Source organism: Rasamsonia byssochlamydoides (assembly GCF_041956645.1).
Source record: "Rasamsonia byssochlamydoides strain NRRL 3658 unplaced genomic scaffold VTN77scaffold_39, whole genome shotgun sequence".
Lineage (NCBI taxonomy): Eukaryota > Fungi > Ascomycota > Eurotiomycetes > Eurotiales > Trichocomaceae > Rasamsonia > Rasamsonia byssochlamydoides.
Window position 1 is genome coordinate 177,322 of NW_027192422.1, and position 23,981 is coordinate 201,302.

Sequence of the window (23,981 nt, forward strand, 5' to 3'; positions counted from 1 at the left end):
TAGCATTTCAAATATCTTGACATTCCTTGATACTTGCAACATGTCACGACTCATATCGATTTAAACTCAGCATGTTCTTCTACGAATGCACTTTCCAAACTGTCGACTGTGATGCTCGGTGGAATTTGGGATTTGTCTGGTTTTATGCTCACGTGGATTTTTTTTTAAAAAAAAAGGTCAATAACTCCATCCATGCTAAAAACCTAAACTAGTATACATCCGTACTGTACAAGGTGTGAATTCCAGGCTCGCCGATCAGTGGCAGGGGCTGAAAGAGGAAAGCCTACGCCAGAACGGTAAAGAGGAGATAAAGGGATTTCCCGGAAAAGAGGATCGAAACAAGAGATCAGTAGAGATTCATGCAAATGGGGGGCAAGACGATAGCACCGACTTGCTCTAAGGAGTATTGTTTTGCGCAGCCCAGGAAGCGTATCGGGCGCCTAGCTTATCGGCCCAACAGGCACGTTCAAATGGGGCTATCGCAACCCAAAAGAACGGCAAACGCCATACGCTAGGTAGCATTGTCCAAACTCCACCAGATGAGATAGATGAGATAGTGACATACACCACCTCGTGAAAAAGGCCTCGTAGGGCCTCTGCAATGGTCGACTGCAATGATACTTTGCTAAAATGAGGATTAATGCTTCCAGCCTCCTAACATCTTCCCTCGGCCCTTGCCATGAGGCCTAGACATCACATCTTAACATGATTGTCGACTATTGTTTGGAAGAGGATTTCGCGGCGGCCTTGGCTAGCTTTCTCTGAGTCAACTGATAGACGATCAGCAGGATGCTGGCGTAGAATTGATAATCATGCAGTTTCCAAGGGTATGCAAAATCACACCCGACGCAGCTGGTCGATCCATAAAGATCAAAGGCCAAATGACATGCAACAAGCGAACGAAGTGGATGGGTAAGGCAATATGGTCGGTCGACAATAACAGCGAATATCCTCCAACGCAGGACCACTCACCCATTCTTTTTTGCAGTCGCGATAAGCCCTACACCCAAAACAAAATCAGTGAGCGTTCCAAGGAGATGGAGCCCATCAATGAAAAAAAAAGGTCATCTCGTAAAGTGAAGTGTGCTATGGACGAAAAATAGGTCTTCGGAATAACCCGATCCAGACAGCTCCGTTACCGAAAAAAAAATTAGGCCTCATTCCCAAGTATCATCAGATTCCATGGAGAATATCACTCGAATTTGGAAGAACAAATGCCGAGAAAGGGTCCAGACAATGCTTACTGGAAGTAATCAGAGCATAAGTCTCGGTCACCCGCGTTCCGGCGCATACACTTGATGCTGCGGTCGGCAAACTCCTGACAGGGATCGAAATACTCGCTGGCATTCTTGCTGTATTTCAGTCCGTTAGCGAGAGCGCACTACCATAATGTTAGTCTGGACAAGAAAAGTCCCGAAACCGGTAATAGCAGAAGGGAAATGGCTTGCGGAGAAGAATGACTTGTCCACTGCGGATTGGGCACCATCCCAGTATTTGGCCTGGCGGAGTAATTGTGACCATTATCCCCCGCAAGCACATTTCCATGAGACAAGAGGAAGACGACTGGCTCGTATGGCTATTGGGGATTCGAAACTGCCAGGCTCATTGATAGACGGGAGAAGAGGTGATGTGACGGACTTTTCAAACCTCTTTTCGACCTTTCCCCAGGCCGTCTGGTCGCCTTCTTTGGTCGCGGAAGACATCCTGTATAGTTGGCCAGAATACAGAAGTCTTTTGAGGATTCTGGAAGCCTAAGAATGCGGCTCTCTTCGACGTGGCACAATGGTATAATACATGGGTAGAGAGGGTCGAGACCTGCCTCATTCCGGGAAGCGGACGGAGCGCTCAATTGTATTGCCGGTCCAGGCAACCTTCCCAGACCGCCTGCAGTTTTCGGCTTGGGTAGGGCTGTTTCATGCCTAAGACACAGACACGTGATGGGAAAGGCACGTGTTATGCATGGTGGGTACCTGACTTGAAAGATAATTTGACATTCATGTTCTGCGGAGTGGACATGAAGGATAAGGCGGGTTCGTGATATGATATGATCTTCTGTCTTATCGATCCCTCCGTTACCAACCACCCAAACCTTCACCGTTGTCCAATCGACTTTCCAATCGACTCTCCCTCATTGTGGTACCGCACAATGGTGATAATAATAGATATCACTCCAAGACAGAATAGAAGAAAAAAAAAAGAATTACGTCGGAATGAGAAATTTGACGGCCTGACCTAGGTTCCTTCCGGCGGGCTGCCCAATGAGCTAAATCGCATCCAATCATCAGTAATATCACCACGGTCGAGCTACATATTTCCACTACCAGCCCCGGAAGGGGTACAAGATGGAATGAACTGTGATTGTGAAAGGACCAAACGGTTCTTTAGCAACAGCACCTTATAAGACTTAGCAGTTGCGGAGACTGGAAAGTTATACAGTATCTATACTGGCATCACATGTGATGCTCTCTCGTGGACAGAGCACGTTGCAGCATCGCAGCAAGAGGAGTCAATGCCTTTTGACTCGGGATCACCGAGCAGGAATCCGGAGAATGATGCATCGTTGGCGCATGATGGGTTTGCTAAAGTTTGAGAAGAGCTGGGCCACTACTATTTCCAGCCCATAGATTCGCAGCAGCATTATTCTTAGTGTTGACTGACTTAGGCCCCACCTTGGGGATTCTCCAGCGCTGGCCCGTGCGGGTCAGAAGTTCCTTATCGGAATCCAGATCCCCCTCAAGGAAGTAAACCGTCCATGAATTAGAGTATGGAGCAGAGACACCATTTAGCGCGGACGTTGACCGCCATGGACAGTCGAAGGGGCTGTGACAACATGCTGTAATAATAACGACTACAACCAGAAACAGTAGTGCCGACGGCCAGACTACTCTGTCCGGCGGAAAAGCCGGGCCATCTTCCTTTCCCCTCCTCTCTCCTCCCATCCTTTCGCAGAAGTGAGACCATCTCGCACCAAGTGACACAATTAGATACCATGCGTGGAAGAATCCTGCGAATCACTGGGGCCAGTTCCCACCTCTGCCTGCTGGCTCCGCGACCCATCCAAGGCAGGGTGTAAGCCACCCCAGCACAGCTGTCATAGACACCTGAAGGAAACGGCGATTGCCCACATTGCCGGACGATAGGGCAAGATTAGAAGAAGTGGCTTGTCGGTATCGGAGCCGATAGCGAGCTTATCCCTTCTCTGGTATCTTCTGCGACAGTGATCCAGAACTGCTCCAATATGCATCCCAAAATGAGTCAAAACTTCCATTGTGTAGGCTTGTGGTGGATCTAGCGTCTGCAAGCTCCCGCCTCAGGCTGACACAGATGCTGCAGTAGTCCTCCACACTTCGCGTCGACCGGATCCAGTTTGTTATGTTATCGTTATTCCGCTCAGAGCCCGGACAGATCCCATCATGATCTCATGATTTGTGCTTGGTTCTCTGTCAGTCAGATAATCCCAAGAATCATTTCTGGGAGTTTTTCCTGGTCCAGCGCCAGCTAGAAGTCAGGTTTGCCTGGATATTCGTGCTGATTGACAGGTCGTAGATCCAGCGAGACCAAGGGAAAGGGTGATATCACCTCTTGTATCCCGTTCCAATGATTCTCGTCATCAAGTGGCCAACTAGGTGGAATGAGTCGCTTCCCGCCGCATAGCCGCTGCTCCAAGGCCAGCATGTGGAGCACTGGCTTCCGATACCAAACCAAACATAGGAACATTTTCCATGCAGTAAGTGGCTCGTCAGGTGGATCCGCCACAACATACACTGCTGATGTGTTAGAACCCAGGAGCATCACGAGATGACAAATGGCCGGGGCGCGACCGTGGACGCTCCGCAATCTAAGGTTTGAGTTCGCCGAATGATCGTGATGGTGCTATCCTTGAAGAGAAGCAATCAGAAACGTATTACGTCCAAGAAATCGTTCGTTACGCCACGGGTTCCCCTGGTCGTCTTAGCAATAACTGCGAAGCAGCAATGAGGAAGTTTCGAGCGCTATGGCGGGGACACCTTGTTGACTTGGAATGATCCAAAGGAGCCGGCTCTGCGTACTGTCTTGTCAGATGCGGAAAAGTGGCGAGTTGCTGGAGTCGAGGGTCGACGATGGAGTCAGAACGACTAGATAGAGCTGTCCCTCAAATATAAATATTGGGTTCCTCGAAGGGGTGCCTTGGTCCGGATCTGTAACCGTTCATATTTCTTGTTCTGTGTTCAATTTGTGTTGTCGCGAGAACCTGTCTCCAAGTAAATATTAGCTTGACTCCGGCCCACACAGACTGCTGCCTGCACCTGCTGCATACCTACGTCGACGGGAACCTCCTTCTGTCTAGGACATACCCAGCAATGTGAGTTGCACTCCTTGTTCATTCTTGTCGACCTCAATCAATATTTTCGTCGATCAGTTCAGATTCGTCTCTTTGATCAAGAATCGCTGACGGACGTCTTGCATAGAGTCATGGCGGCAGTTGAGACTCTCACTTCCACCTCACTCCCTGTGAGTCCGGCACTGCAGCCGCCGGCCAAAGGGAAGCCAGTCAGTGGAAGCAAGCCTCAGATTCGCATCAAGGAATCACTTGCGCCATCTGAACGCGTAGCTTTCAACCCATCGAAGCACCTCAACTTCACACCTCCTTCTAAAGTCTGGACCATGAAGGAGCTTGGCTATCCCGATAGCCGTGGAGTCTCTCCAGTCGGGGTCTCGGAACCTTTCCCATTGTTTACTGAGGAAGCGATCAGACAGATGAGAGCCGAAGTTCTCAGTGATGAAGTCTGGACACACTATCAGTATTCAAGTAATCTGGCCCAGTGCCAACTGCGAGGATTTGCACCAGAGTACGTCACCGTTGATTCTCCCAAAGAGCTAAGTTGAAATTCACACTCACATCTCATTCTTTTTCCCAGGTATGCTCCGTTTGTGTACGACGCCTGGAGGAGCCCCGAGGTTCTCGGGATTATCTCCAAGATCGCAGGCATCGACCTCGTTCCCGTGATGGATTGGGAAATTGGTCATGTCAACATCTCCGTCCAGAGTGAAGAGGAGAAGGCCAAGGCTCTTAAGGCCGTGGCTGAGAAGGCCAATCGTGACGCTGATGAAGGCGTCGCGGGATGCCCTTGGGAGGATGACAGTCCCATTGTAGACTGGCACACAGACAGCTATCCCTTCGTCTGTGTGACTATGCTGTCCGATTGTACCGAGATGGTGGGAGGTGAGACAGCCCTTCGGAAGGGCAACGGCGAAGTGCTGAAGGTGCGAGGACCACAGATGGTGAGTCAATCTTGGAAAGAAAGAAAAATACCTAAATCATACAAGTCGCTAAATGGCCTTCAGGGTTCGGCGGTCATCCTTCAGGGTCGTTACATTGAGCATCAGGCTCTTCGTGCGTTGGGCACAACCGAACGCATCACCATGGTGACGTCCTTTCGGCCCCGTTCCTCTGCCGTCAAGGACGATACTGTTCTGACCACCGTCCGGGCGATCTCTGACCTCGGAGAACTGTACCATCAGTTCGCAGAATACCGGTTCGACATACTGCAGGACCGCTTGAGAGACATGAACCGGTTGATGCGAGACCGCAAAAGGGCACGCCGACCTTTTGATACGAAGGGGACCAAACAATTCATTCGGGAGCAGATTGAGTTCCTGGAGCATATGTACAACGAGATGGTGGACGAGGACCAAGTGCAGAAAGGGTTCTTGGATGACAGTCACCTTATCTCGGAAGACCTCAAACAGCGCTCCAAGCAACGGGCTGCTGCAGCTGCAGCTGCATCGGAAGCATAGATGAGTCGGAATCAGAGCCATATTTTTGCTTCTTAGAGAAACGAGCTGCTCGGGCAAAAATTTGCTTAATCCTTAATGAGTCATGACATCGAAAAGGTTTCCTTTCATTTGCATCATACTTTCTTCGCGTGTTTATTATCATTTGCTGTTATTGCTGCTGCTGCTGTTGTTGTCCGTTTTAGTCAGTAGTCTTTCTACACATATTGTCGCTTGTGGGTATGTGGCACGGGCGCTGTCTTTTCGGGATCGATCAGTCGCTCTCGTCTCTATGAATGTGGCAATCGAGTAACCTGGGTTCTTATTAATTGAATCATATTGTCGCAAGGGGCGTATTCCGGTTCAATTGCTGCGTAGGTAGGAGACCAGTCTCATGTGGCAGGTTGGGCAGATCGGCTCGGAATAGATCTTCTCCTGGGATGGTGATATAGTCGAAATGTTGCCGACAAAGGGGAAGCATTTCTGTCCACGAGGGACATCACTGCATCATTTCACAAAAAAGAAGAAGAAAAGAAAAAGAAGAGGATAGGATTATCTAGATATTTTAAATTATAGATATGACGCTGCACACTGTCTGATAGGATCGAAAGCTGTCGCTTGCCAGGGGAAGCGCCCGAAGAAAGGTCATGCCTACCCATGACTCCATAGGGGAAGAGTGTGAAGAACTTCTCTGAAAAGAGCGAAGAAATGGTGAGAAGAATATATATTTGATCGATGAGAAGGGGAAACCTCTGTAGAAATCAGATAGGATACGAAGGGTGCCAGTAAAGACTACATGTAGTAAAGTAAGTAATAGTATGTATAAAATACCTGAGAAGAGCGTGATCCGAATGGCAGTGGCTCGCCATGACAATCGTTCGCAGAATCGGAGAGAGTGGAAAGGGAGAGGGAGAGGCTGAGATCTCAAGAAAGTTACAAATGCCAGACGGGGGCGTTGAGGATACTTAAGCCCTGCCTTGTCGCGGTAATAGCAGGTTTGGTCCATTGGGAGGGGCGTTGTTTGCTGCATGGACCCGCTAGACGCGGCATTAAATAATGGCTAATGTTACGGAGAAAGGCTCCCCACACCCTAACACCCGTCTGGATGACAACTCCGTACGAGACCGTAGTGGACGCAGATGACCTGGGGCCCTGGCCGTTGTCCAAGTCCTGTCGACCTTACCAAAGAAGTCATCGTTTGCATCCAGCCAGGACGCAGGCTATAAATCAAGACAGGGCCAGAGTTGCCAACTTGCAATAACATAATCAATGAGGACACTGACTGGCTCTCTAGGACATCCTCGTAGGTATCCTCTGCTTCGGCAGAGGAGATCTGGACGATTGAAACCACCTGGCAGGCCTTTGGTGAGGCCACGAGGAAGTTCCCTATAAGGAAATCGGTGACTCATTGACTCTTGAGAGCACAGTCCGCACGTGATTTTGGCACCTCAGGCACCAACAGGCCGCAGGTGATGACTAAGCGGAGCTAGTCTCCACTGTCCAGTGTCAGTGCAACTAACGCGCCGCACGGACTTGCATTCCCTGCCCACCGTGTTTGGTCCGTTTGTCTGACCCGACAGTCTTTGGCGGTCACTCGAGAGATTCTTCGACAAAGTCATCGTTCTGTCGTACAGTACCTGCTCGCCGAAACGCGGTGTGGCCAGGATTTCCGCATCTCATCTCTCTCCTTCATTCCACCTACGAAACAACCCGGTCGGAATTTCGAGGGAGCCGTGGCTCATCGATCATGACTCCAGTTATCTCCCACTGTTAGACTGAACATTCCGCCGCTGCGGTTCAATCGACGTTGCTCCCCAAGAAGCTCACGCCCCGCCTTGCATTCGACGCGATTTTTCCCTCGACTTTTCACTTTCGACAGGACCACCACGTTGGGACATGGCTGGCTCTGATAAGACGATAGCCAAGGCTACCAAATCGTCAGGCTCACATGACGGGAGGACGACAGACGCCGCTGTGAAGGATGCCTCTGGGGTAAGTTGCGATCACATGCGTCCGAGTCTGTTCGTGTCCAGTGTTGACCAGGGGGAATTTCCTTTGTTTTAGCTCTTGCAAACGCTGCAGGGTCATATCGACGAAATCCGCTCTATGCTTCAATGTGGAATCTGTGTCCGTCCCCTCTACGAGCCCTATACGCTGGCTTGTGGTCACACGTTCTGTTATGGAGTAGGTTCCGTCCCCGCAAGAAATTTGTCTCCAAGGTATGGTATTGCTGACTCGTTCCAGTGCCTCACATCATGGTTTACGGCAAATAGCAGGTCCAAAAAGACGTGTCCTGATTGCCGCGCACAGGTGAAAACCCAGCCGGCGCCCGCATATTTGGTACTGTCCCTCCGAGGCCCCCGGGAGCATGATGAGAGATATTGTTTGCTAACGCCTGGTTTTAGGTTCGTGGTATTGTTCATATGTTCACCAACCATGCAGAGCTTCTGGAAAAGGGCGAGACGACGGCACAGCATAAGAAGCTCCAAAAAGAAGAGCAGGAGAAGGTTGAAGCGGACAAAGCGAATACTCACCCACAGACCGGCGGACTCTTTCAAGGTTGCTTCAAGGAGAGGCCGAGTCAACCGATCATCGACGTGGAGGATGGCGTTACCCGCTGTCCAAACTGTGCATGGGAGCTCGAAGATGACGCCTGCGTGAACTGCGGATACCATGTCGATGCCGACGAAACTGTGACGGGCACGACGGATTCGGAAGAGAATTCGGAGATGACGGATTACAACGAGGACATGGAGGATGGTTTCGGTGACATGGATGAAGATGATTGGAACGAAGTCTATGACGGCGTTCCCTTCGAGCAATTGCCGTTTGGCGTCCAACAATTCTATGATCCTCTCCGCCGAATGCACCAGCGTTACCACAACCTTCTCCAACGTGATCCCTATGAATGGCAGTTTCCTCATTCCGGGTCTTCCGTCACTCATGACGACAGCGAAGATGAAGAGGACGAGGAGGATGAAGAAGAGGAAGAGGATGAGGATGAAGATGAAGATGAGGAGATGGATTCTTTCATCGACGATGATGAGGAATTGGAAGATGAGGAGTCGGGTACGGATCATTCAACCGTGGTCGGGGATCACAGTTACATGACCCACGACGAATACGAAACCAGCACGGACGCGTCGGCATCCCAGCATGGCGGAGAGCACGATAGTGATTCGGAGGAAGATGAGGAGAGTGTGGAGGACGAGAACGAGGGAGAGGAAGAGGAAGAGGACGAGGCGCCCATCCGGCGGCCTGGTCCGCAACGTCGATTCCACGGTCCTTATGGGCGAGCGGTAGGATCAGGTCCTCGTACGAATCATCGAAATCAGAGAAATAACCGAGGCAATGGTCCGGAACGGTCCTCGCGCCCCGTTCAGACAACGTCGCGCTCTGGGACGTCCGCGAATAACGCCATTCCTGTGGATGATGATTCTGACGGACCTGTGCCTGCGACGAGGAGGGCAAGGAACCGCAGGAACCAAGGAAGGCAAAGTCGTTCTTAGTGATGGTGGTGAATGCTTCAACGCATTAACGACGTGAGATCGAGCCGTGTGCCTTTTTTACCTTTGCCTCGGACCTTCACAAGATGAGCTCTTCTCTGCATCTCGCAGGACCACTACCCTGTTATGATGTTCCAACTTTTTTGCAATCTTCCGACCTGGGAATCCCAGACATGCCTCAGAAGGAAGAGCGAGCCGCGATTCTCTCCTATCCTCTTACCTAGTCTTTCACACCACCTTCTCACCATCTCAGTTTATGAAACCCATCCAGCAATCATTTCGCGGGAAGATGATATGATGGAATTCTAATTATGATGTATTCTATCATGGATCGAAACGGAACGGAATGAAATGAAATAGCATTGTACCGGAGTCATTTCATTGGGGATAATCTGGTCTCGCTTTTCTGGTTTTTCATGCAGGGTTTTAGAAAGCAAATGCGATGTGTCCGGACATTCTCCTTTCCCTCCCTCCCCTTTTTCCTATTTATTCTTGCTTTCTTTCTGGAAGGGCAACGGGAGATGCCCCTTATTCTTTCGTACGAGACCCACAGCCCATAATCGTCTTTTTTTAATATTTTTGTGATTCTTCTTCAATTCGATTCAATACCCATGTTTTAGTTGCCAGATTACATAGGATAGGATTCTAGCTAGCTAGCTTCGGTGGGTAAATAGGGAGGTGACAAAATGGGGGGAACAAAAAAATGTACTTAATTTTTTTTCATGCTCCATTTTCTCTTTTCCTCTTCCGGTCTACTATAGTGTAAGTAAGTTTGTGTAAGTCTAGGTAGGGAGGTAGGTACTGTACTCCGTACAAGAAATTCAAAAAGGAAAGAATAGGTAAGGTAAGCTTTATGCTACGCTATGATGCACCGGTGGTCGTCATCCCAAGTATGGATTCATTCCAGTTTTTTTCTCAACATCAACATACAGGATATAATATAATGCACAAGAAAAGAAAAAGAAAAAGAAAAAAGTACAGTACAAGCTCTTCTCCCATGGTCGTGTCCCAGTTTATCTATTATTCAGAATGCAATGCAATGCACTTTTTTGTGTTTGTTTATTATTTAGGTACCACCTATTTTTTGTGGCGCAAAAAACAGGATTTATACACCATTAGCAACGGCGTCGGACGCCTTCGCTGAGTCCCCAGCTGTTGCTGCTGCTGCTGCATCAGCAGTGAAAGACACCTCGAATACTACAGCGCCATTACGTCCCTGAGAGGACGGTCCGTCGTAGTGGTTGTTTCTAAAGCATTTCCACCGGCCGAACCGGTGCTCTTTGCCCAGGGCGGCCACGATACATAATCCCCGGGGCTCGGCTGACGATGATCTGGTCTTGTCTTTTGATTTCGAGCCCGATTGAGGTATGTCACCAAGCTTCGATGTTTCTGGGCGGCGCTCGAAGGCCACGATGTCGTTCACCACGCCTTTCAGCAGCGGTTCGGGCTCCCGTTTCGTCTCGTTGGCGGCCGTCAGGTCCTCTGGATTGTCGACAGCCATGGCGTCGGAGTCGGCCCCCGCATCAAAGGTCAGCGTCTGCTTGAGCTGCAGGGACGGCGTGAGCGAGGTAGGAGATCCCCCACCAACCGGTCCTAGCGGATGGATCATCTTCTTATCCTCCGACACCCGCCAGGCACGGATCCAGCCGTCCCAACTCCCACTGAGGATGATGTCGGTGCCCGGCACTGTCGTCAAAGCCGTGATCCAGCGCGGCATGCGGCGGACAAAGCGGGAGTTATGAGCAGCAGTCTTCGGATCCGTTTCCGACGACAGCTCCTCCGGCGGCGGTAGGGGATCCAAGCCATGAGCAAGTGGAATCGTATAAATCGGCTTCTTCTTGTGGATGGACCACAGGGACAAAGCTCCAGAATCAGAGCCCGTCACGAAGTGAGTGGGTGGGATCGTAGCCACGCAATCGAGATTATTGGTCTGGTACTCTTCCTTCTTGGACGACTCGCCACGGAAGACGAGCTGCGTTTCGTCAATCACCTTCCATAGTCGTGCCGTTCGGTCTCTCGCGCCCACGCTGACACACTGGTCGGTCATCATCGAGGCCACCGATGTCACATTGTCCTGATGCCCGAAGAGAGTCTCCACATAGGCATGACCTCCGCTGCTCAAGGACCATGTCTTGATTGTGCGATCGAAGGATCCAGAGAAGAGTTGCTCACCAGAGCTGTTTGCGGAAATGTGTCTGGTGAAGGAGAGCCCACTGACTGCATCCCGGTGGTGGATAAACGTTTTCATGGGAGTCAGAGTCTCGGCATCCCAGATGATAAGTTTCTTATCTGCCCCTCCAGTGGCAACATATTTCCCAGACGGCGAGACGGCGACCGTCAGGATATTGCCTGTATGACCTTGTCGATCACGACTCCCCGGAACCTTCTGCAAGCCCTTGACGAACTTAAGATTCTTTGGTTTCTTCCTGACTGGACGTGGCGGACGTTTAGAGTCGCCATTTATATCATTCGTGGTAGGATGATCGGGCTGACTCGGTCTGGCCAGCTCCCATTTAATGAGAGTCCTATCTTTCGAGACTGTATAGACATAAGGCGGATGGACTGCAATGGACGTAGTAGACAGGGTATCGGCGCGGAAGAACGTGTGAGATGCTCCTGCGAAATCCAATTGAGAGGCAATCTGGCGAAATACACGGCCTTTGGCCTCGTCCTGGATAAGGTGTAAGCCTCGACACTCTTAGGGAGGGCCATGACACTGTTTACATACCACATCCTCTTTCAACCTTTCGGCGATGAGATCACGATCAAGATCTGCAGCATCAAATCCCGCCTCGTCTACTTCTTCCCGAATATTTTCCAGATATCTCTCTGCCAGCTTCAATCTCCGCTCCGCGGCTGTCTCGCCCTCGTCCGACTCGGAGAGGCTCTCATCCTCGGAGACGGCCTCCGCAATGTTATCGACATCCTCAGATTCGCTGCCAGAGATTGACTCATCCCGCTCGCGTCTTCTGCGTGTTGATGTTTCTCCGGCGTCTCCGTTCACTGCGACTCCGCGCTTCTTCGACGCAGGCGCGGCGCCACGGTCTTCTCTCTTCCGCTTGCGTTGGGAAGCAGGAACGGTGAAGAAGGACGACGACATCCCGATACCTGTGAGTCTGACGTTGAGATATCACAGGAGCATCCCGCCGCCGCGGTTGGTGCTGGGAATGGGGGAAAGCTGGTTCCTGCGACTGGAAGTGGTCTGATCGTCGTTTTCTTTGCTTTCAATTCCTCTGCTTCTACCTGTGCACTTTTTTTTGGTGCAGCTGGTCCGTGCCGCGAAATCTTGGCACGGCGGCTCGAAGTTCCGGAGTCTCGGCGAAACAGAAACGCCTAAATGCTGACTCAGCAGGAGCTCCCGCCGTGTCCTCCTCGCTGTTTGCGATGTTTGCTCGCTCTCCAGCTGTCCGCCAGGCAGTCAAGCTCACGCGTGTTCCGCTGCAACTGGCAATGCCCGTCACTGCGGATAGCCCACCCACCTTGCTTCATTGCTTCTTTCCAAACACCCCATCCTTCTTTAACATCCTTCTTAATTACAATCTCATCTGAATAGAGAATCGCTAGCTGTGTCCTCCTGCAGACATGCAAGTACCCCTTTCACCACAGAGAGCCAAACTCACCATTCCTATACAATGCTGACCAACCCGTCCCAGGGAGGTTCTACTTGGTATCACCGGCAAGGACTTCGTCATTATTGCGGCCTCCAGGGCCGCCATGAGAGGAGCCACCATTCTCAAGTCCACAGATGATAAGACACGGAAGCTGAATGAACATACCCTCATGGCCTTTTCTGGCGAGGCTGGAGATACTGGTAAACGCTGCCCAACTTGCAGCTCGAGCGAGCTCCCGAACGAAAGCTGGAAACAGTGATATTGACAGACTTGCCATCTAGTCCAATTCGCCGAATACATCCAAGCTAATGTTCAGCTATACACCATGCGCAATGACACAGAACTCAGCCCCGCAGCGGTGGGGAGCTTCGTTCGAGGAGAGCTCGCCCGGAGCTTGCGATCCCGAAGTCCGTACACCGTCAACCTGCTGCTGGGGGGTGTCGATCCTATCACGCATCAGCCCAGTCTGCAGTGGGTGGATTACCTAGCATCCCTGGCTCAGGTATCCTATGCCGCTCACGGATACGCTCAGTATGTCTAGCCCCACCGTCCTTCATCCGATAGTCGTCGTCGCACCTGGTCACATAATGTCTGCGGCTACGGATGATACTGATTAATTGTCTGTCTCATAGGTACTACTGTCTGTCGATATTGGACAAACACCACCACCCAAACATTGACTTAGATCAAGGCCTGAAGCTTCTAGAGTTGTGCACAGACGAAATGAAACGAAGATTCCCGATTGATTTCAAAGGAGTACGTCCGCCCCTGTGGCCACATCTCGCCGAGGAAATGAAAACATCACCAGCAGTAACTGACTATGATTTCTTAGGTGTCTGTCAAAGTTGTCACGAAGGATGGTATTCGAGACGTCGATTTTGATAATAGCAAGCAGGTCACGAGTGCGTAATGATTTTTGGTCTTGCCCGGGATGGCGTTGTATCATAGCATTTACGGAACTTTCTTTTAAAAAAGAATACACTGGGTGACAGGCGTCTTTTAAGTCCTGTTCTATCGGCACGGGCCTTATGTTTGATGTGGATGCGATGATCCGAAAATGAATAGATACTGGTGTAATGAGATTATAATTGAACGTCTGATGCTTACCTCGAAGAACTGGCAAGACGCTGAATGATATGATATCAAGTAAAGAAAAAGTAATCTGTGTTGTGCCGAAGATAATGGATAACCTGTCATTGATTACGCATGTTCCTTAAATACTACGGATCTGTTCTTACACATTGATGCAACAAAGGAAGGAGCATAGAAATTCAGAATCAACACACCCTATTAAAAAAATCTTCTATATTTTTATTGAAAAAGAGTAAATACCATGTACATATAGCTAATGTGAGCTTTCAACAGTGGTTGCGGTCATAAATTATACGATGAGGTCAGACGGACTACCTGATAGAGTTTGCCATGTTTGCATCTGCACCAGCCAAAACCTCCACCCTGCGGCGAGCTTCCTATTTGAGAGATTCTTGTCTAGCAAGCTTGTTATTGAATCGCCAGCAAGAACTCCGGGGTCCAACACTTTTTCCCGACGAGACAAGATGGCCAAACGCCAAGCTGACCTGTCGATGGAGGAAGAGCTCTCCGTGAGCTCTCCTGCTTCCAAAAAGGCGCGTTTCGAGGAGGCGACGGAGGACAAGGCTACCCCCAATGGAGATGCTCCCACCCATCTCAACGGCCGAGAATGGGAACAAGACGAGCGCGATAGAAAGGATATTCTTGCGGCAGCTGATCAAGAAGGAACCGCACTGCAAGAGGCGGAGCAAGAGCGGCCTGAATCTCCAGATATCGACGAGACCCTACCCGCGCGACCGAAACGCCAGGATCAGCCGGAGGAAGGCTACAGCGACCTGTATCTCGACACGATTAACCGCGCGGTGCTAGACTTTGACTTTGAGAAGCTGTGCTCCGTGTCACTGTCGAATATTAACGTCTACGCATGTTTGGTATGCGGCAAATACTATCAGGGCCGGGGTCCCAAATCATACGCCTACTTTCATGCGCTCGAGGTCGGACATCATGTCTTTGTGAATATGGAGACGAAGAGGGTTTATGTCCTTCCAGAAGGATATGAAGTCAAGAGCAAGAGTTTGGACGATATCAAGTATGTGGTAGATCCGACCTACACAAAAGAAGAGGTCGCGAAGCTAGACAAGGAGGTTCGTGATGCTTGGGATCTCATGGGGAGGCGGTACAGACCAGGTAAACTTCCTTCCTGCTCTCCATTACTATGGTGCATTAGTTGAGCAATTGACTAAATACATTTGATTCCAGGCTATGTGGGTATGAACAATATCAAAGCGAACGACTATTTGAACGTCGTAGTCCAAGTCCTTGCTCATGTCACTCCTATCCGCAATTTCTTCCTACTCCACCAATTTCCTGTGCCGGGAACACCTCAGCTCTCGCTGCGGTTTAGTACGCTGGTCCGCAAATTATGGAATCCAAAAGCATTCAAATCCCATGTGTCACCCCATGAGCTGCTCCAGGAAATTGCCCTTCGCTCCTCGAAACGTTTCACCCTCACCCAACAATCGGATCCGGTCGAGTTCCTCTCCTGGTTCCTCAATAATCTCCATCTCAGTCTAGGTGGCTCAAAAAAGCCATCTTCCACGCCCACAAGTGTCATCCAGCATGCCTTCCAGGGGCATCTCCGGATCGAGAGTCAGGAAATCACCGCGCATTCTGACACCACCAACTCCCGTCTGGTGTTTACGGAATCCAGTCAGACCAACACGCAGATCACGCCATTCCTCATCTTAACCCTCGATCTTCCTCCTACGCCTCTGTTCCAATCGGCAAACAGAGAATCCATCATTCCTCAGGTCCCACTAACCACCCTGTTGAACAAATATAACGGAGTCACAGCATCTGAGAAACGTGCACACCGAGTCCGCCACCGACTCTTACATCCCCTACCCCCTTATTTACTTTTCCACATCAAGCGCTTCAGTAGAAACAAGTTTGTCGCTGAGCGGAACCCTACCATCGTCACCTTTCCCTCACCCCGCGCTCTGGACATGTCTCCTTATGTTGAGCCCAACCCTGAAATCTGGCCCCCAGGAGAGCCGATCATATACGATCTCGTCGCCAACATCATCCTGGACGCGGCAGCTCCTACGCCCGGCGCTGGTGAAGACACCGCAGCAACGGACAAAGGTCTTGCAGCCGCCGGGGGCGCAGCGACAACTTCTGTCGCGACGGGTGCGGGCGCCGCCAGTGAGAAGGTGTCGTGGCTCGTCCAACTCAACGATAAGGCCATGGCCGCGGAGAATGCGCGCCGACAGCAGCAACCGCCCCGCCCGGGTGAAGAACCACCGCAGCGAGGGCCCGAATGGCTTCAGATCCAAGATTTATATGTCCAACCTACCGAGAGCGAGACCCTGTTCACGAGGGAATCTTACCTGATGGTGTGGGAGCGGAGAAAGACGTCTGGTACGAAGAAGACTGGCAAGGCGCCTGCAAAGTAAACCCATGAAAAAAAAATTAAATTGAAATTAATTGATGTATGTATTCTACGTCAAAAACGAACAGAGAGGAAGGAAGAAAAGATTCTGCGATATTCCCTTTCTAGCAACACCTCTTTCTCTCTTTCCTTTTTATTTATTTCCTTTCTTGATATCTTTATTCACGACCACCAAATAGGTACAACGGGGATGTTTTCGGCGGATGGAATTTGGAATATGATGAATAAATACCTAACTTCTGGATATGTGTGTGTATATATAAATGTGAAAAAAAAACATATGTCCCATCATCTGGTTCTAACATTCTTATTATGGAGGTTTTATTTTTTTTCTTAGCAAGTTGCTATGGATTTCTTGCTTTTGTACTGTACAAATTTGTAGAGACCACTGACCACAGCGAGGAGGGTATCAATCAATGGCATTACATTATTTGCCTATGTACGCACATATCACCGGTGAAGGAGGGAGTGCCGTAACCACTCGCTCTCCTTGAACTCAACATCGAGTCAGATAAGAAGAGGTCGAAAGAAGAGCCAGTCTGCTACAAGTTCCCCCACCCGAATACCCTCTTCCCCAAACCAACAGCGGCAGCCGCGCCCACTCTCAAAATGCCCATGCTCACAGCAGCTTGCATCGCCGTCACAAGAGCCAATTTACCCATGTATGCAAGGACGTCCTGTCTCCCTCCACCACCGGCCCAAGCGTTGAGACTACGGATGTCAGATCGCAACGATGCAAGATTGGCGGTGCCTGCGGACGCGGGCAACGACAGGTAAGTCATGGCGAGGGACCGGAGATAGAGCGACTCAAGGGGGATGAAAAGGACACTGGTGATGAGGGATGCAAGATGAGAGGCGAGAGAGTCGACCGGATGCGAGGAGAGGATTGTGACTCGGTGAGTAGGGAGAGTACGCATTGTGCTTTGACGTCGTCGGTGCTGGCCACGCGAGGCCAATGGACGAGAATCTGCGTCTGCAGAATATTCAGATTCGGAGTCTGAACCCGGATTGTTGTCGTTGTTTTGGCTCTGGGTCGGTTCCTCCACTCCATCAGGCAGGATCGTTGCATTTTCTGGAACCACAGTAGCCACGGTATTATCATTGCTCACATCCTCTGGAGCTTGCTGCTCGGCCATATTCTGATTTACAGGCTCTGCCACGTCTGGAGCAGCGGGTGAAGCTTCCGCAGCCAGGCCTAAAGGAACGTCATTCTCACCCGCACTCTCTGAGCGGAGAGCATCAGGAGCAGCACTTCGATCCGGATTGGATAGAATCGCGTCGAGGAGCTCAGAAGCCGATCGGTTGAGCGAAACACGTCGGCCATTCTGGCCGGAGCTACTGTTGTCGCCAGCAGCACCCAGGTTTCGGTCCCGATTGGGATTGCGATTTGTCAGAAGTTCAAGCTGCATGGTGATCACCTCCGAGTTCTGATGGACCAAGGAGGCACGGACACGCGGAGACGTAGGCGGAGAGGACTCAGGAGAAGATGGACGAGAAAAAAGGGTGTTTGACCGCGAATCTCGTCGATGATGATGGCGAATATCATCTCGCGGATCCTGATCGACTAATTGAGGGTGATCTGAAGTCGAGGCGGCGGGTCTCGATGGAGGCAGTTCATCCAGTGTATTGGGACTGATCTCGCCCGGTGAATGGGTCAAGTGTTCGTCTGACAGCACCTGGTCCATGTTGAAGAGGGATTCTGGTTCCGGCGTTTGCGTCGATACAGTCGGACCAGGGGAGCGCAAGCGCGGCTCTTGGACGCCGGTGTCGAGAAGCTGCTCACCTCGAGCGCCTAAAGACAATGACCGTTGTTGCCTCCTATGTGAGGGGCGTACACGGGATGTTGCGTTGCCCAACTCATGTTGCAACTGTTCAATACGGTGGCGAAGAGATTCGATTCTCTCCTCACGAGAAGGATTGATCGTTTCGCCATCCAAAGGTCTCGCCTGCTTCCAACCAAACCAAGAGAACACCCAATTTCTCAACGTCAGGAGCTCATACCTGATCTCCTGGAGCATGCTGAAATTGCTGCGGCGAATCTCTTCTTCCGACCGTCGCCCCAGTGTTGGTACAGTCCACTCGATTAGATCGTTCTCAACGGCCACCCGAATTGAAAGCTCATCTGGTCGATCCGGTTTTGGCAGTCGTCTTCGAAGAATACGGTAAATTCGGGCTTCGATTATCGGCCGAAGGCAGATGTACAGATAAACCAACGAAAATGGCGCCATTGCAAGGTTCAAAACGAATTCACCCAGTGAACGGGGAGAAAAGTCCACGGGAAGTGGAGGGAGCTGAATGAGAGATGATTCGCTAAAAGGGAGGAAGAATCGCAGTCCAGGAAAGGAAAAAGGAGAGGTCAAGTGAAGGGCCTGGAGGATGGAAAACATGTAGGTCTGTTCAAACAAAAGAAATAGCATAGCTCGTGTCCTGTGTGTCGCAGTCAGCTAAGAAAAAAACGTCCGGAAGGGAAATTAATGACGGAGAGCTTACGCCTTGTTGACAACCGAAAAGGAGCGCCGTACAAGGCGACTATAAGTGTAGCTGTCCGACAAGTACAAAAACTGGTTCTGCAGAAATACCATCAGAGGTTCCAACAGATGGTTCCTAAAGATCGACAAGGTGAATGCAGTCGCCCAGGCAGGAATGCCCGCGAAGTAGAACCCCATCAATCCGACCGCCCGTCGCTCGAATCTGATGAGACGCATCAATGGTACATGGGTATAACTTTTGTAAGTCTGGTTCGAAATTAGCCAACTGCCTAAGATTACCTTCGGTAGTTACCTGACCTGAATGCGACCGCCAAGGGATAGGGTCCACCAAGAGCCCAAGAAGTTCAATGCCTGGTCAAAGGTGGCCATGACCAGGCCATAGTCATTCTCGGCAGTGAGGAGGTTAATTTTCTGTCGCTCCTTGGATATTCCTAGGTTGCCATCCTCGCCGCTGACTACGATGCCCATCGTAGAGAGGACGTCGTTCTTGGCCCGTCGGAGCTCCCGACCAAAGGATTTTGACGCGGGATTGACAGCATGGCCTCGTTCATCATACTGTTGTATATACCCATCTGTGTTGACAGCAGATGCCCGCGCTTGCAATGTCCCCGGAGGGACGTTGCTTGGTAGATCGGGTGGCTCATATGGCGATCGGCCCTGAGAAACCATTAGTCAGAAGAATCAATCTTACACAAGATGAATGATAGAATGGAAAGCAGAAGACCATAAATCATGGGTGTGATGATTAGCGTCATTCAGAGAGTAGCAACATAACATCAAAGAAAATAATGTGCAGTTGTAGGTTCCTGGAGAGGATTGATCTTAATTTGCAAGGGCTCCACCAATGGGCCACTAGGCGAGGTTTGCAGAACAAGACCAGAGAATCATTAAATAAATTCACGTAATGCGATGTCAAGACAATACGAGAGGAAAAGATCAAGCATACCAGAGCGAGCCGGTTCATATAAGCTTGCCGCCCCATCGTTGGCAGTGAGGGAGCAGTCGGGAAGTCATTCCTTGTATGCCAGTTCCATCAAATAACGACGCAAGCGTCAGGGAAGGACGTCGCAATGAATAGTGGTTTAATGAAGTGGATGGACGATATTTTGGAATGGTAAGGAAGATGATGAAAGATAGGATACCTAAATGGAAATAGATTTCAAATGGTGGGCGATGAAGATAGTTCGGTCACTAACGTCAATGCCCGTCGATGTCGCGTAGTCCATTTTCGGTAAGAGGGTGACGCACGGGCCACCGCTTATTTTCCCGCCGCAGTGCAAATCAGACAAATCAAGCAAAGAGAGCAAAGCCGTCAAACACCATAGAAAAAAAGTTGCCCGCCGCAGAATTATTATCATCAGATGTGCGATAAGTTTGATAGCGGCACACAGACCGGAAGAGAAGGGAAGAGTCTATATCTTTCACCCTCATTTGGACAGAATTAGTGAATCTCTTCGGCCTTTTTCATTTCATATTCAGATCATGACCCAATAATCTGCGACTGGATCTTAATTCGAACAGAGAAGGCTTCCCCGCCTCAAAATGTCGAAAATCAGCGTCAAGACGACCTTCGAGGCGTCGCGCACACTGCGCCCCATCTATACCGGAGGCAGCACATCTCTCGATGCCAGTGGCCGTCTACTGGCAACCTGCGTCGGTGAAGATGCGCTCATTGTGGACCTGAAGACGGGTGACCAACTGGCCAGTCTAGAAGGCGTAAGTTCTGGTCATTCTTAGTTCACAGTTTTCGCTTCTGCTAACTGACTCCAAATAGGATGGAGAGCTAGTGACAAGCCTGGCAAGTATGTAATTTCTGCGTTTCATGTGGGGGTTGCAGAGAACTGACTAAATTTATTTCAGTTACTCCGTCGGCCTCGCACGTGATTGTTTGCTCGCGATCCATGTCGATGCGCATTTATTCTTTGACACCCTTCGATGAAGAAACAGGTACAATTGAGGCGAATCTTCTGAGGAGTCTGAAACCACACACATCTCCTGTTGTCACCACGGCAATTGACTCGACCGGTACACTGCTAGCCACGGGAGGTGCAGACGGGTCCATCAAAGTATGGGACATCCGAGGAGGCTACATCACGCACACATTTCACGGCCATGGAGGTGTCATTTCAGCACTGTGTTTCTTTGAGGTATCTGCGCCGGGCGAGGAAACCACCGAGACTGCCGATCAGAAGAAATCACGACGGAAGCGGAAAGACACGGAGATGGAGGATGCTGATCCTTCACAGTCATCTGCCTCAACGGCCGGGTTCCGACTGGCGTCCGGGGATGAGGAGGGCAGAGTGCGTGTGTGGGATCTTCACAAGAGAAAGTCTATCGCTTCACTGGAATCTCACGTTTCCGTTGTCCGAAGTCTTTCCTATTCGGCCGCAGAGAATGCGTTACTCTCCGCAAGCCGAGACAAGACCATGATTCTCTGGGACGTACGGACGTGGAAGATCCGTCGGATTATTCCGGTCCTGGAGAGTGTTGAAGCAGCCGGATTCATCGCCGATAGTGCACTTTGCTTTACAGGTGGTGAGAATGGCAAACTACGCATATGGGACGGAAACAGAGGAGGCGAGGTGACCAAGGAGCAAGAAGCAGGCTCAGAACTCGAAGCCATCGTTGCAACTCAATACACGCCGGGGTTGTCCTTTGTGATGACCGTTCATGCCGACCAGACGCTCCGGCTGCACTCCATAGAGCCTCTGGCAACCTACAAGCCTGGGTCTACTCTAGCGCCGTTACCAGTTTTTCGCCGCATCTCAGGAAACGATGACGAGGTCATTGACCTGGCCTACGTGGGACCTGACCGGTCGCTGCTGGCCATGGCGAACAACACAGAGAGTATCCGAGTCGTCTCTATCGGCACATCCGCTCCCTCGCAGGTCGATGCGGCCGGGCGCGATGGGTATTTTGGCGCGGACGTTACGCATCTCGAGGGCCACGACGACATCATCATCTGCCTCGATGTCGACTGGTCGGGCTATTGGCTCGCAACAGGCGCAAAGGATAACACGGCGCGACTCTGGCGACTCGATCCCCAATCCTCCTCATACACCTGCGTCGCTGTCTTCACGGGCCACGCAGAATCCCTTGGTGCAATCGCTCTGCCGCGAACACCACCACCATCGAGCTCTGCTGCTTATACTGATCCGTTAAATCACCCCCCTGCATTTATGCTCACGGGCTCACAGGACCGGACCATCAAGCGATGGGATACAGGCAAAATCAAGAATGTGCAGTCCTCTACGCCACATACGCCCAAGGCAGCATACACTCGGAAAGCCCACGACAAGGACATCAACTCTCTCGATATCAATCACACATCTGCGCTGTTTGCTTCTGCCTCCCAGGACCGGACTGTCAAGATCTGGTCTACTGAGGATGGATCAGTTGTAGGCATCCTGCGGGGTCATAAAAGAGGTGTGTGGTCTGTCCGGTTTGCTCCTCGAGACACACCCATTATCACCTCGAATGCGGGGACCAGCACGAATCGTGGCGTGGTGGCAACCGGTTCGGGCGACAAGACGGTGAAAATCTGGAGCTTGTCCGACTACAGCTGTCTCCTTACCTTCGAGGGCCACACCAACAGTGTTCTCAAGGTCATCTGGCTTCCACCTCCGCAGCTGTCTACTGGCGGCGATAAGGAAGAAAAGGATGAGGCTGTGTCCCGACATCCTGCTGCGGTCCGTCCTCTCGTCGCCTCAGCGGCCGCTGACGGTCTCGTCAAGATATGGTCTCCCTACACGGGCGAGCTCGAGACGACGCTGGACAATCATACTGACCGCGTCTGGGCTTTGGCTTGCCCGACTCCGTCCGGATCCCGAGCGGATACTAAGTCCTCTCAAAGTAATCCCAATGTTTCTCCTTATGCCCTCATCTCGGGTGCAGCAGACTCCACCGTGACCTTTTGGACGGATACGACGTCGGCCACACTCTCCGCCGCCGTTAATGCAAACTCTGCTCGAATCGAGCAAGACCAGCAACTACAAAACTACATCCGTGCGGGGGCATACCGTGAAGCCATCACCCTGGCCCTGCAGCTTAACCACCCAGGCCGCCTCCTCTCTCTCTTCACCGCTGCCATTGATGAGGCAGACGAGACTACCTCCTCTGGCGACGGTGACGATGCTGACGCGGAACGAGGGAAAAATAGCCTAACCGGAAGCCCCGCCGTGGACACGGTCCTGCAATCCCTCGACCGAGAAAATCTGTATCTGTTACTTCTCCGCGTGCGAGACTGGAACACCAACGCGCGCACCGCCAAGGTTGCCCAGCGTATCTTGTACGCTCTGGTCCGATCGTACCCGGCCTTGGTGTTCCTCGAGCTAGCCAGCTCGCCTCCAGCTTCTATCGTGAGAAAACGCGGCAAGAAGGGGGCTGACAACATGGGCATGAAAGAGATCCTGCACGCGCTGGCGGCGTACACGGACCGACACTACCGACGGATCGAAGAGCTCGTCGACGAGAGCTACTTGATCGAGTGGATCCTCAACGAGATGGACGGTGGGATGGGGCTGGGTGCTTCGTCGTCTTCGTTTCTTCCCGGATTCAACCGTCCCCAAAATAATGGGGAACTCACTGCGAATGGGGAAGGAGGAAAGGAGGGATCATCCATACCAGATCACGAAAAGGATATTATAATGTTAGAGGCGTAAATTTCGAGGAAACAAAAGTTTTAAGGACTGGTTATGGATGAATGATTTTTTTGTGTGTGTGTGTGTATGTATGTATTTATATGCATCTAGATACCTAACTTTTTTTTCTTTTTGGCGTATGTCCAGAAGTAGACAGATCCTAGTAGATTCATCGTATGCATGTTGCCATGTACTGTACACACTCGTTGCCCACTCCTCGAAATCCTGGTTAACGTTCATCGAATAGGTCGAATGGGTACTAGAATACTTCCTCCGAGATTTCTTGCAACAAGCTTAATTAAAGTACCACAAAATCAAGAGTCTATCATTTTTTGAAGACAACTCGCTTACTTTTAAAAAAGAACCACCCTGATGAGACCTTTTTGGGTATCTTAATCTTGTATCGTTCCATGCATGGATGTATAAAAATGACATATGCCATAACGGTAACAAGAAAGCTTATATTACATTACACGAACGTTGGAGCTGACCTGCAACTC

At 50.8% G+C, this 23,981-nt stretch overlaps 8 protein-coding genes across 8 annotated transcripts; 5 read left to right on the forward strand and 3 right to left on the reverse strand.

Annotated features, from left to right (window-relative positions):
• Positions 1-716: 716 nt before the first annotated feature.
• On the reverse strand, positions 717-1,703 carry VTN77DRAFT_5325 (uncharacterized protein; the record flags this gene model as incomplete). Its single annotated transcript, XM_069421482.1, has 4 exons — positions 717-770; positions 973-1,000; positions 1,245-1,352; positions 1,639-1,703. 4 exons carry the CDS (start codon positions 1,701-1,703, stop codon positions 717-719), a joined length of 255 nt encoding a protein of 84 aa, XP_069276963.1.
• A 2,749-nt stretch (positions 1,704-4,452) lies between these two features.
• Positions 4,453-5,778, forward strand: VTN77DRAFT_5326 (uncharacterized protein; the record flags this gene model as incomplete). Its single annotated transcript, XM_069421483.1, has 3 exons — positions 4,453-4,829; positions 4,899-5,262; positions 5,326-5,778. The coding sequence occupies 3 exons, from the start codon at positions 4,453-4,455 to the stop codon at positions 5,776-5,778; spliced, it is 1,194 nt and encodes a 397-aa protein (XP_069276964.1).
• A 1,872-nt stretch (positions 5,779-7,650) lies between these two features.
• Positions 7,651-9,263, forward strand: VTN77DRAFT_5327 (uncharacterized protein; the record flags this gene model as incomplete). Its single annotated transcript, XM_069421484.1, has 4 exons — positions 7,651-7,746; positions 7,819-7,938; positions 7,999-8,094; positions 8,160-9,263. The coding sequence occupies 4 exons, from the start codon at positions 7,651-7,653 to the stop codon at positions 9,261-9,263; spliced, it is 1,416 nt and encodes a 471-aa protein (XP_069276965.1).
• A 1,102-nt stretch (positions 9,264-10,365) lies between these two features.
• On the reverse strand, positions 10,366-12,360 carry VTN77DRAFT_5328 (uncharacterized protein; the record flags this gene model as incomplete). The annotated part of the gene is made up of 2 exons (XM_069421485.1): positions 10,366-11,931; positions 11,989-12,360. The coding sequence occupies 2 exons, from the start codon at positions 12,358-12,360 to the stop codon at positions 10,366-10,368; spliced, it is 1,938 nt and encodes a 645-aa protein (XP_069276966.1).
• Positions 12,361-12,974: 614 nt separating this feature from the next.
• On the forward strand, positions 12,975-13,781 carry VTN77DRAFT_5329 (uncharacterized protein; the record flags this gene model as incomplete). Its single annotated transcript, XM_069421486.1, has 4 exons — positions 12,975-13,071; positions 13,153-13,402; positions 13,504-13,627; positions 13,704-13,781. The coding sequence occupies 4 exons, from the start codon at positions 12,975-12,977 to the stop codon at positions 13,779-13,781; spliced, it is 549 nt and encodes a 182-aa protein (XP_069276967.1).
• Positions 13,782-14,427: 646 nt separating this feature from the next.
• Positions 14,428-16,356, forward strand: VTN77DRAFT_5330 (uncharacterized protein; the record flags this gene model as incomplete). Its single annotated transcript, XM_069421488.1, has 2 exons — positions 14,428-15,088; positions 15,161-16,356. 2 exons carry the CDS (start codon positions 14,428-14,430, stop codon positions 16,354-16,356), a joined length of 1,857 nt encoding a protein of 618 aa, XP_069276968.1.
• A 538-nt stretch (positions 16,357-16,894) lies between these two features.
• VTN77DRAFT_5331 (uncharacterized protein) lies at positions 16,895-19,823 on the reverse strand (the record flags this gene model as incomplete). Its single annotated transcript, XM_069421489.1, has 4 exons — positions 16,895-18,779; positions 18,843-19,087; positions 19,139-19,498; positions 19,788-19,823. 4 exons carry the CDS (start codon positions 19,821-19,823, stop codon positions 16,895-16,897), a joined length of 2,526 nt encoding a protein of 841 aa, XP_069276969.1.
• A 560-nt stretch (positions 19,824-20,383) lies between these two features.
• On the forward strand, positions 20,384-23,502 carry VTN77DRAFT_5332 (uncharacterized protein; the record flags this gene model as incomplete). The annotated part of the gene is made up of 3 exons (XM_069421490.1): positions 20,384-20,557; positions 20,616-20,643; positions 20,702-23,502. The coding sequence occupies 3 exons, from the start codon at positions 20,384-20,386 to the stop codon at positions 23,500-23,502; spliced, it is 3,003 nt and encodes a 1,000-aa protein (XP_069276970.1).
• Between the last annotated feature and the right edge of the window lie 479 nt (positions 23,503-23,981).